The sequence below is a fragment of the Platalea leucorodia genome (assembly GCF_965183815.1).
Source record: "Platalea leucorodia genome assembly, chromosome: 1".
NCBI classification, from domain to species: domain Eukaryota; kingdom Metazoa; phylum Chordata; class Aves; order Pelecaniformes; family Threskiornithidae; genus Platalea; species Platalea leucorodia.
Window position 1 is genome coordinate 12,582,147 of NC_138823.1, and position 12,621 is coordinate 12,594,767.

Consider the following 12,621-nt stretch of genomic DNA (forward strand, 5'->3'; position numbering starts at 1 on the left):
ACTGGTCAAGGACTTCTTAGCTTCCCCTGCTCTGCCGGGGGCACAAGAAGCTGGGAGGGGGCACAGCCAGGGGGAGGGCTGACCCAGATTGGCCCAAGGGCTATTCCATACCATATGACGTCATGCTCAGTATATATAAGCTGGGGGAAGAAGAAGGAGGGAGGGGGACATGGGGCATGATGGCGTTTGTCTTCCCAAGTAACCATTACGCGTGATGGAGCCCTGCTTTCCTGGAGATGGCTGAACACCCGCCTGCCAATGGGAAGTAGTGAATGAATTCCTTGTTCTGTTTTGTTTGCGTGCACGGTTTTTGCTTTGCCTATTTAACTGTTCTTATTTATTTTACTTCAATTATTAAACTGTTCTTATCTCAACCCACGAGTTTTCTCCCTTTTACCCTTCTGATTCTCTCCCCCATCCCACCGGGGGGGAGTGAGCGAGCGGCTGCGTGGTGCTGAGTTGCTGGCTGGGGTTAAACCACGACATGCTGTCACAATAGAAATTTGAAGTCCACTGACAAATAAACTTTCAGCTAAAGCTTTAACATTGCAAGTGCCAGCTATGAAAGTATCACAGGTTCTCAAATGTGTGAGCAAATCTTGGTGAAAAGTCCTGAGTATCTGGATGAGAAATGTATTGCGAGTCAGGCTTCTTGTAATTACAGTGCTTGATTAGTCAAATCAATAATGAGTTTCCAGGGTAGGTGGACAGCATCATTGTATGACAGTTAGGGTCTCAAAGGGTATCATCCTCTGCAAATCCTTTCACACATATGAAAAAGGGGGTATCCTGTTCCTATGCTTCTTTGACTGTGTTTATGCCTCTCAGTCTATAATGAATATACTCTGAATATAAAGCTACTTGTTTCTGTTCCTGAATAAAGGTCATTTTTCTGTTTGTGCTTTGTGTGCTTACCTGTGATTCCAGTATGGACATTTATCACTGTCCTCCTATAATATGGTGAACATTATATTCATGGAGTAAACAACCAAAAATCTCCCAGACCTTAGTATCTGATCATTTTCGTGGAGGAAAGGCATGGTTACAAGGGGAGGGAGAAGAGGAAATGGTTAGGTCATACAGCTCAATTTTTGTTCTTTTCTTTTGTAAAACAGTGCAGCCCGATCCTCTGCTGATTCCAATTTAGATGATATCTGTAAATTGCTTCGAAGCACTGGATACTCAAGCCAACCTGGAGCTAAAAGACCTCCAAACTACCCCGAGAGTTACTTCAGCAGGGTACCCATAAGTGAAACATTCATTAGCATGGTTATTGGCCGCTTACGGTCAGATGACATTTATAACCAGGTAAGTTACTGTGTGATAAAAGAGGGATTTAAAACTGAAAGTAAAATGGTTTCTCAGGTTAGTTACTCAACCATGAAACCCAGAAAAAAATAAATCACAGAATCACAGAGGTTGGAAGGGACCTCTTGAGATCAGCTAGTCAAACCTCCTGGCGCAAGCAGGGTCAGCTAGAGCAGAGTGCACAGGACTGCATCCAGTTGGGTTTTGAGTGTCTCCAGAGGTGCAGACTGCAGAACCTCTCTGGGCAGCCTGCTCCAGTGTTTGGCCAATCTCGCAGTAAAAAAACCTTTTTTATTTAATGTCTTTAAATCATCAATGAGTGGCCACTCTTAATAACTCTAATTCCTTCAGAGATTCACATTCTTTTAGTTACTGCAAAGAGATTCATGATCCCTTAGTAGACAGTGTGTTTAAAAAGAAACATTAATATCACACTTCTTAACTATGACAATTCTATTAATGAAGGAAAAGAACCAAAAATTGAATCCAAGTATGAGTAATGGCTGTTATATTTACAGTCTCGGCATCTAATATGACTCCTTTGAGAGATCTTTAACAAAGCGTTCTCTTTTGAGCAGGTTTCAGTCTTTAGCATGGACAAGCAATCTTATTTCTGTAATTATTGGCACACTTTTAGTGAGTCCTGGAAAACTGAAGCAGTTTACAGATGCAGGAAAATGAGCATTTGAAAATTTATGAATGATTGTAAGAAATAAACAAAGGCTTAAGTCTTTAGGCAGGAGTAATAATTTAAAAGTAGGAACCTTATTGAAAACACTTTCATACTATGGACAGACATATTAACCTTCAAAGGGGAAAAAATGCCTTTTCAGGTACTGTACTGTCAGAATTTTTTAAGTTGTGCAGAGTTCTAGAAACAAAAAAAAAAGAGAACTTAGCAAGTTGTGAAGAGAGCCCATTTTATGACAAAATCTATGTCTCTGATAGGAAGCTGTGAAGTATTTGTGAGTCTATGCTTGTAAAGTACTTAACCTAGAAATCTTACTTAAATCAGCTGATATTTTGTATCAAAATTACTTTTCCTCCTTTTTTATATAATATTGTTTGTTTATTGCCTTTGCATTAAAATAATACTACAATTTATGATTTTTATTTCGTAGTGCTTACAGTTGATAATGGAAAACATTAATGTTTCTGTACAAAGCATGATTATAACCTATGTACTTTTTCCAAATGTAGTACAAAAAGTAGGGTAGAAACCTTCAGCTCAACCCAAACTGAACACAGCCTGTTTTACTAAGTTATGTTATGTCTGAGGCGTTACCTCCTTTGATAATTGCAGCTTATTCTTGATGGCAGTGGGCAGAACCCTCCTGGTTTTTGTTGCTAGGCTGAGCACTTAACCTAATAAAATAACCAAACAAAATCAAAGAAAAATAGAATGTTACAAATAAAAGCAGAGAACTGTTTTCCTAATGACAAATCATTGTGTCTTGTTGAATATGATTTTGATGCCAACTTTTTTGTTAGCATGGAGGTCTTTTATTATATTATCCTATGTATTTTTCAAATGAAAATTCAGTTGATAATTAGAATCTTTTTGATCTTGCTGGTACATGGAGAACTGATGAATAATTGAAGTATCTGCATCGTAATTGCTTCTTACTTCAGTTAAATTAATACTTGTTTCTATCTGAGATGAACTAAACATACCCAGTTGTTATGAAGTACTTATTTCTAACTCTGCATCTTTCAACTCATCCTAAGCTCTTTGGTTCATCCCTCCTTTGGCTCATTTACAGCATAGTAATATCTTACTATAGCCTGTTAAAGTTAGCAGGCATCTACACAGTCAACTTCCATATTCTGTAAAATATATCTGGTAAATACGCTGCATGTGTAAGCATATCCAGCTTACCCACATATCCTCCTTGCATCCTAATATCTATAAACCAAACTCTTTAATGTGCCCCATAATGTTTGCAGGTGATTTGTGTTGCATTATATTACGTTCTGTTTTCCTTTGTTCCCTTTTTCCTAGGTTTCTGCATATCCGTTACCAGAACACCGCAGCACTGCCCTGGCTACTCAGGCTGCTATGCTCTATGTGATACTGTATTTCGACCCTTCTATTCTTCACACTCAACAAGCAAAAATGAGAGAGATAGTGGATAAATACTTTCCAGATAATTGGGTAAAAAATAATTCTATTTTAAAACTCTTCCCTGAATTTAATATTATAGGAACAATTTACTTTCTTTTTACAGCAAGCATTATAGAAAATAATAATGTCCTAAAACTAGAATAGCTTCTTCTCTGGGGAAATTTTACTTTGTTCAGAATGAAGCGGTCTGAGTCAAACCTTCTGGGTAAGTGTGGAGAGCTATCCTTTAAAAATACTAGTTATTGTCTAAAATACTTAAATCGACCACTCTTGATACCATCGTGGTAAAATGAATCATAGAAAAATGTAGGCTGGAAGGTAATATAGACATCTTTTAGTTCCGCCTTTTCCTCAAAGCAGGGCTAGCTTCTAAGTTAAATAAGGCTGCTTGGGCTTTGTCCAGTTGTCTTGAAAATATCTAAAATATCTACAGCCTCTGTGGGCACGTGTGGCTGTGCTTAATCACTCTCATGGTGAACAATTTCTGCCTTCTGTAAAACTGGAATTTCCCTTGTTGTACCTTGTGACTATTGCCCCTTGTCTTTTCACTGTGCACGTCTGAGATGGGTCCGGCTCTGTCTTATTCATAATTTCCCTTGAAGGTAATGGAAGACTGCAGTCAGATCCCTTAGTCATCTTTCTTCCAGCTTAAGCAAATCTGACTCCCTCAGCTTCTGCTTTCATAGTGGGTCCCCATAAGTGTCTTAGTGACCTTCTATTAGGTTCATTCCAGTTTGTCCATGTCTGTCTCATACTGAGGAGCCTGAATCTGGACACATTACTCTAAATGGGACCTCATGAGAGCTGAGTAGAATAATCACTTCCCTCAGTCTGCTGGCTACAGTGTGGCTGACATAGCCTAGTGCGTGGTTAGTCTTGGTTATCATAAGGCTGCACGTCTGATTCATGTTCAGTTTGTCCACCGGGACGCTTAGGTCATCTTCTGCAGAATTGTTACATAGGCAGCCAGTTCCCAGATAGTGCTGTTGCAAGGGTTGGGTTTTGTCCCAAGTGTAGGGCTTTGTATTTATCAGTATTGAACTTCATGTGGTTTCTGCTGGTGAATTCTACCGGCTTTTCAAGAGTGCTTTGGACGGCAGCCTTGCTCTCCAACAAATCCCCCCATACTGATGTTATTTGAAAACTTGTTTAAGGATTCATTCCATGCCATTGTCCAAATAACTTAGAAGCAAAACCTGTCACTCTGTGTCATTCTATAGATCACTGTTTTTAGATGCAGTGATTAAAATGGATCAGGTAATACTACATGTCTCAGTACTGAGATTTAGGATTTCCATCCAGAAGCCCTAGTCTGCAAAAAATGCTACTGAAATAGGCCAGCATATGACAATAGAGTGCCCATGTAGTCTATATCAAAGGGAATCAGATTTAACAAAGAAACTATAAATTAATTTGTGTATCTCTTTTGGTTTCAAATTGTATTCTTCTGTAACATAAGTGAAACAGTGAAGAAAGGAGGGAAGAAGCTGTAATAGCTGGCTATTCCAATAACATTAGAAGCCATCAGTTTCTGAAAAACTGCAAGCTTATTTTAGAAATGAGAATTTGACATTGTGAATTTTTGATTACGCCAGCATTTTTATTTACTTGACTTCATAGTACAAACTGTTATTTTAAGACAACACCTATCTTCTTGTGATCAGGTATGGATGAGTTAGCTGCATCATACAGAATACTTGACTCTGAGGCTGGTTTCAAATCATTGTTAGCAGTTGAAGTGTAGCCTTTTAAGGAACTGTCGTCTACAGGAAATTATGAGCTTCATTTCAAAAATATAAGAGGGGTCCTTATATGAGCAGACCAGTGTCACATTTGCCTTTAGTGGCTTGCTTTTTGACACTGTCAGAAGAGCTCAAAGGCTGACAACAGTGTCCCCATAGATGTTATCACTCCAGGATGGAGGAATATTGGAGCAATAGTGTGACGAAGCTCATGATGCCACAGCTCTCTATATCCTTCGTCTGTCAGTAACCCAAGACTTCCATTTTAATCAGGTATCTTACAAACACTTGTAAGTCAGTCACAATTCTGTGTTTTTAATTACACTCAAACTTGGGGTAGGGGTCTGAAATCAGTTCCTCTTTGCTCCCTAAAAATCACAGCGTGGAATCATAGTTTCCTTCTGTTTGTGTTCACCGAAGAAGATGCATTACATTTCATTTTTGTCCTTTGGGCATTCTTAGAGTAGGATTAATTCGGATTTGTTTTTCCCCTGTCGTAGTCATTTCCCCAGTTGCTTTGATTGTCAGTCTCCTGCATAGCATCATGGAAGTGAAAAAGAAGTCATAAGTTCATGGGCGGGGGGGAACAGAGGCCAAGGATCATACATAGTGACTGAAAGAACTGTCAGCTTGTTTTCAGAACTAAGCGTCTCGTTAACTGTGTGCCTTTTCTTTCAAAGTCTTCTTACTCCTTTATTTCCAAAGGTGGTGGAGCAAAAAGTACAGCTACTAAAAAAGTTTAGTTGTCTCATATTTATACCCACAGCATATCGCTTTCTACTTATATTGCTAAATGAAAAGTATGTATTTTTCTTAATAAAATATAAGTGCAGCTTCTTCTTTTCTGCTTTCAATCTTAGGTTATTAGCATTTACATGGGAATCACTGTAAATCTAGCAGAAGCGTGGGAACCCTACAAAGCTGCTAAAACTGCCCTCAACTACACGCTGGATCTTTCAAATGTCAAAGAGCAGGTACATAAGCCAGAGTTAAGTATTTCTAGCAAGATTCAAGCTGTGTGGGCATCTCAAGAATATTATATGACATCAATAATGCATGGGTCTTTTTTTCTTGCATACAATTATTTGTATTACGTTCAAGTACAATACTTCGAGTACATAACTTTGAGTTAAAAATACTTCAAAGTTTCAAACCCTGGTCTTCACAGCACTGCTTGTTTCACTCCCTCTTGCAGTGTTTACTTGTCCTAAAAATTTCAGGGTTGTGACTTGACTGAACAGATGCTAGCACTCATTGCCATGTTGTTCAGTACTGGGATGTCTTAAGCTGACTATAGTGTTTGGTCTTTCATAGATAACAGTTTTAGAAGTCACACATTTATGCTGACAGTGTGTGGCAGCCTCCTAAATTAAATAAACAATAATCTGGAAAAAGCATCTGATTTAAAAGAATAATACCAAAATGTTGTATGATGCAATGCAGTTAGTTCTTTTTATGTGAAATCATTTTTTTTGATGCCTAAAAAACAGTGAGTAATATTGAGTTGGTTGATTGTTTGCCCAGTCAACAAACGAGTTGACTGATGATAGCTAAACGCCTCCTTAGAATCTGACCCAGGTGCTCAGGGAAGAACATGCAGAAGTGTCTAATTAGGAGGACTGTACTATATATTGTCTAGGAAACTTAGGGGATATGAGCAGACATTTTTCCTTAGTCTTTAGGGAAGAAGTTCACTAAGTAGAACTGACATTTAATTCATAACAAGTATTTCCATCCTGGAATAGATTTTTTTTTGTTGTTCTTTCACATTAGGCAATAAAATATTAGTACCATTTTTTAGGAATGATACTAGAGAGTACATAAATGAATACAGGAAGTTTACATGTCTGCAGTTTTGAAACATTATGCTTCCTGTGTAGGCTTTTTGCTTTAAAATTTAGCTTGCATCCTTTGTCATGCAGTTGCAGTGTATGATATTGCCTACTAGTAATGATAATAATTTTCATAGAGCTTTTTTTGATCTGTGTGCCTTTTAAGTTCTTCAGAAGTCACAGTCACGTTGTACATGATATATTCCATTTGAGGCAAGGATTTTATTGATGCGAGCTTTGTATATTCTCAGGCAAGCAGATATGCTGCAGTCACTGAGCGAGTGCACACTCAGGTGCAGCAGTTTCTCAAAGAAGGCTGTCTAAGGGAAGAGCTGGTGCTGGACAATATTCCCAAGCTGCTGAATTGCCTGCGAGACTGCAATGTAGCAATCCGCTGGCTGATGCTTCACACTGCAGACACAGGTAAGACTTCATGCTAGACTTTTATTACAGAGCTGTCAATCCTGCTGTACCGGTGCTTCACGTTACATCCCGATGGAAGTTCAGTGTGTGCTGCTGTTGAAGTCAGCAGAGTTTCTGAGTTTGAGCTGTTCTTTTGCTAGCAGTCCCCCAAAATCTTCGGCTGAAAGAGCACACGTGCATTTCCTTAATTCTTGTAAGCTAGACACAGGTATAAAAAGTGATAGAAGTCATGATCCTGTTGATTAATACTCTGCAGAGAAAGTCTGGGAACTCTATCTTCTTCTGCCTTATCACGTAAAGCATCATTCTGAAAGTTTTACCTAGCACCAAAAGGAAAGCAGTAGCCAACTTCTTAATATCTTAGTAATTAATAGTTTAAAACCAAGGTATTTATTCTGATGAACTGAAATTCAGCTGAAACTGTTGACTAATGTCTCTGTCATGAGTTTCGGTCTGTAAACTTATCTATTTTGACATACTCTTAGTTGAATGCTTGTGCTGTCTTTGCAGCTTCTTGGTATGTGAGAGGGCTCCTGTTACACCTCCATGCGTTTTCTGTAATGGTTTCAGAAATGTTGATTTCTGGGCTTCTCAGTCAGGTGTACTGAATTCGCATTTAGTTTGCAGAAGCCAGCAGAAGAGTTTTAAGAAGGCTGAAGCACCACAGAAACCTTAATTATTTCCTATTCTAAGGAAGGGTTGTACAAGGGTGGTGAGACCCATGTAAATGGAGAACAAGTGGGGACTTACATATCAGAGCAAAATGTTTTTGCTTTCAAGCTATTAAAAAAAAAAAAAAGAGTCTATTTACAAAGATTGAAAAGCTTGGCCAAATTCTGTAACAGTGGAGAAATGTTGTCTTTCCATTTTCAGCTTGTGATCCAAATAACAAACGTCTCCGCCAGATAAAGGATCAAATTCTCACAGACTCAAGGTACAATCCCAGGATCCTTTTCCAGCTTCTTCTGGATACAGCTCAGTTTGAATTCATTTTGAAAGAGGTAACGTGCCACTACTTTCTTCAGCATTTTCCCCTGAATGGCAGAACAGAGCTGAAGCCTTGAGTAGTAGTAGTACATTTGCCACACAGTCCACTTATATAAAGAATGGCTATTTTGATTTGTTAATTGTGAGTTTTCTGTAGAAAATTACAAACTACTGTTGCTTGGAAGTGACTTTTGCAGTCTTCTCAATAATTGGCAGTTGTCATTCTTACGCAACTTATTTATATTTACTCAGAATTTTCCATTAACATCCTGATAACAGGCATAATAAAATCTGTTGAGGAAGCTGTGTAAATTTTTATCCTGCCATACTTCTCTTTTTCAGGCTTTCTTTTAAACAGAGACAAAAGCCTATGTATGTTGAGGATAAGCTGCTAAGAAAACTCTTACACCTATGTATGAAGTTCTGCCATTTCTGAAAGATTCCCCATTAATGTTCTGATACTAACCTGGTAGAATATATAAGAGTATGCTTAACTTCAAATACATGCTTTTTTGAATTGGATTTCTCTGCGTAGGCTGAGATGACTATGTGAAGTATAAGTCAACATTAGACCAGTCTTCCAGGATGTCTAAGCTAAAGAAGTCACTGAATATCTTTATAAGTGACTAAAAACCAACAATATCTGCATTATACTGTTTTTTAAAATTCAGTTGATTTCTGTCACTGTATGTCCATCACACTGGCTGTATTTCTTATTGCTTTTAATTTTGTATTTAATATTCTGGCAAGATCTTGAAGTTATGTAGTCATCACTGTAAGTCAGTTCCATCTGTTTTCAGTATTTTATTTTATCTATTGTAGTATGCCTTCTTGCCAGTTTTGTAAACCAAATGCTTCATTTTTCAATAGATGTTCAAGCAGATGCTGTCAGAAAAACAAACAAAATGGGAGAACTATAAAAAAGAGGGATCTGAAAGGATGACTGAGCTTGCCGATGTCTTCTCAGGAGTTAAACCTCTTACTAGAGTGGAGAAAAATGGTAATTATTAAAAACTAAACTGGGGGGAAAAAGTAATTTTACTTTTTATTTCTAAGCTGATACCAAAAGAAAATACACGAGGCTAATACTGATAAGAAGAAAAATTTTCATGTTCCTCAGCTGCCGCAGAGGTCTCTTACATCCTGTCTTATTTAGGTTTTCTGCATATATTCCATATGTAAGTCATATTTAGGTGCCTAATATTTAGATGGCCATGTTTTTAAAAATATTTTTATCACTTTATTTAGATATGCCAGGTAAGACGGTGAAATGCCAGTTCACTTTTCTGTGTATAGTGGAGTTCATGTTACTCTGCTCTATGTACAAAGAAGTGCGAAGATGATGCCTGTTAAATATGGGGCTGGTTTAACCTCTCCTCTCATTCTTACCCTAGCTGTAACCTGGATTTCTGTTGTATCAGCATTTTTTCAAACCTTCTTTTACTTCTTATCTGCACTTAGTGGTATTCTTCAAGTTCTCCAAGGACTTAAAAGCATTGAATCTGTATTTCTTTCCAAATTTCTTGCTCTGTTTTTTGAAATATCGTGTTGTTTTGGTTTTTTTTTCCTTCTCTTGAACTGGTGTAAGAATAAGAATTCTAGATCACTCTCTCATTTGATCAGGAGGACTGCATAAAGTGTCAATGTAAGGGCAATATTTGTGATCAATCCAAAACAACAAAACTTAGAATACAGGCCATTTTCTCACTCACTCCCACTTAAAAGCAGGATTACCTTACTGAAATATTTCCCTTTATCTTTTTTATGTCGCCAAACTTGTAGCTAAAACATAACAATTGCAACTGTCAAGGCAACTAACAGTTCATAAAACACAAATCTATGATTTAAAGGGCTTTATTATCTTAGTATAGATTTTATAATGACCATTTGCATTGGTAGTTGTTGGTTTTGGGTTTTTTTTAATGTTGTATGTGAAACTTACCTGAGCATTTGCCACTTTACAAGTCTGCATGTTGAAAGACTAGAAATGTAAGAGTAAGATGAAAACTTTTAGAACAATTTCCTACATGTATAGCTTTTTTGTTTGGTTGGTTGGTTTTGTTTTGACTAGCAATTCCCCTGTGTCTTTGTTGCTTATCATACATGCAAAGATTTGATGAAATTTTTCTTACATAGAAAATCTTCAGGCTTGGTTCAGAGAAATCTCCAAGCAAATAATGTCTCTAAACTACGATGATTCGACTGCAGCAGGCAGAAAAACTGTGCAGCTAATACAGGCACTGGAGGAGGTATGGCAAAGAAATTTTGAGATAAATGACCTCATCCTTTTGAAAAATAGCATTTGATACACATGCACTGACTTTCAGTAGATGAGTTACAAAACAGATCTGCATTTTAATAATTGTTTAAGTCTGTAGATCTTTGCAGTTTCATATATACAGGCAGCACGACTTGTTTATAGACCTTGTGATTGTAAAATAAGGGATATAGCTTGAAAAATCATGCCACCTACAGCTGTGGATTAGTAGGGTTTTTCAAAGAAATTAATTCAGTATTAAACATTATTTGGCAACATTATTTATTTTATTAGAAATGCTGAAAATAAATTCATTTGAAGCTAGAGAGAGTAATTTGAAAGGCAAAATAAAAATATCCGTATTTGTTGTGTGTACTTTTCTTCTGCTTCCAGGGTATAAAGAATACTCAGTATGGTGTTTCACAGTACACGTCCTCGAGTGACTTTGTGAAATTTATTACTTAACGTACTCTAAAGTAGGCCAGGATTTGTTAAGTGTCTTACTGTAATAACATCCTGAAGAAATATGTCAGTTTACTGATTCTATTTGTATTGCTGTCCTTAAAGATGAACAGAAAAAAAAAGGCATTGTTTTACGGGGTTGGTTTGTTTGTTTTTTAAATATAGGTCCAAGAGTTTCACCAGCTGGAAACTAACCTGCAAGTTTGCCAGTTTCTGGCTGACACCCGCAAATTTCTCCATCAGATGATCCGAACTATCAACATTAAAGAAGAGGTCTTGATCACTATGCAGATAGTTGGTGATCTTTCTTATGCTTGGCAATTAATTGACAGGTATCTTAGGAGGAGCTTTTTCTTCTAAATCAGTCATCATTCGCGAAACTTGTGGGAAATAACATGCCTAAATATTATTACTATAAACTTCCCAATTTAAAAACAATCTTGAAGCCTTGTTCTATGAGTTGTTGAATATATTTAACTCTCATCAACTTGAATAAGACTTAACAGCCATCTGTGTCACGTTGTTAGCTGCAGGTTAAGTGATACTGTAACTTTTTACTGTCTATCCTATTCTAACTACAACAATTTTGTTAAGCTTCTGTCTCCAGCCTTTAGTCTAATTAAGTGTTCTCCAAAATACTGGGTTTCCTGTTTCAACCAAGAAAAAACAAGGAAAGAAATATTAGAGAACATCTTTTCCATGCCGTGATTTTGCTGAGCTGCTGCTTTGTCATCTTGGCTGTTAACGCTCCCCGATGCCCTCTTCTTTTGCCCCACCTGCCCCTTTATCTTACAGGTTTTTCCTAGCCAATATCTCTTCAGACCAAAATCTTCCTTTAGTGAAGTTCTTTAGTGATCTCTTGTGCCACTTCTAGATTACACTGGTGCTGGTGACATATGATTTAAGAGCTGAAAATAAGAGTTTCAGGGGAAGAAGCTGATTTGTTTTGTTTGTTTCCTACCCCAGCTTTACATCTATTATGCAGGAAAGCATAAGAGTCAGTCCATCTATGGTAACTAAACTCAGAGCCACTTTCCTAAAGGTAAGTGTGAACAACAGTGAATGTACTTGAACGCTGCAGGTTGACCAAGCATTTTTTAAATAGGCCTTAAGGCTGTGAAGTCACAAAAGAGTCAAAACTTCCTTTTACCAACATTTTCTATATCCAGATTTTTTAGGCTGTATTAAATGAGCTGAAGGTTAGTTTTAAAGAAAATAAAAGCAAGTTATGCATGTTTTTTTATGCAACCAATTACATTGCTGCTGTAAGGCAAATAAGTCTCATCATCATCCAGCCTCTAACCATTACAGCTATTTGCCGGAGACAAAGATAGATGGGATCCTTTGCACATGTATCAGAGGAGGCTGAAGGAATTACAAACGCTGTGTTGGCTATGCCCTTTGTCCGTCATGATGAAGATCTGGCATCAGATGAAAACATTCTCTGTAGAAATAAGAATGGGAAATAGCATGGGGAGGAGTGTA

At 37.4% G+C, this 12,621-nt stretch overlaps 1 protein-coding gene across 3 annotated transcripts in view; it reads left to right on the top strand.

The window, feature by feature from the left end:
• The window catches only part of WASHC5 (WASH complex subunit 5), a 33,193-nt gene that overhangs the window by 5,672 nt on the left and 14,900 nt on the right, over nucleotides 1-12,621 (top strand). For all 3 annotated transcript variants that reach the window (XR_014228196.1, XM_082312168.1, XM_082312167.1), the window contains exons 6-14: nucleotides 1,116-1,308; nucleotides 3,311-3,463; nucleotides 6,036-6,149; nucleotides 7,259-7,430; nucleotides 8,304-8,431; nucleotides 9,288-9,417; nucleotides 10,554-10,666; nucleotides 11,302-11,468; nucleotides 12,103-12,178. Coding sequence is in view for 2 of the 3 variants with exons in the window: in XM_082312168.1 (XP_082168294.1) it covers nucleotides 1,116-1,308; nucleotides 3,311-3,463; nucleotides 6,036-6,149; nucleotides 7,259-7,430; nucleotides 8,304-8,431; nucleotides 9,288-9,417; nucleotides 10,554-10,666; nucleotides 11,302-11,468; nucleotides 12,103-12,178 (1,246 nt within the window). In the remaining variant the exon portion in view is untranslated. The remainder of the gene's footprint in view (nucleotides 1-1,115; nucleotides 1,309-3,310; nucleotides 3,464-6,035; nucleotides 6,150-7,258; nucleotides 7,431-8,303; nucleotides 8,432-9,287; nucleotides 9,418-10,553; nucleotides 10,667-11,301; nucleotides 11,469-12,102; nucleotides 12,179-12,621) is intronic.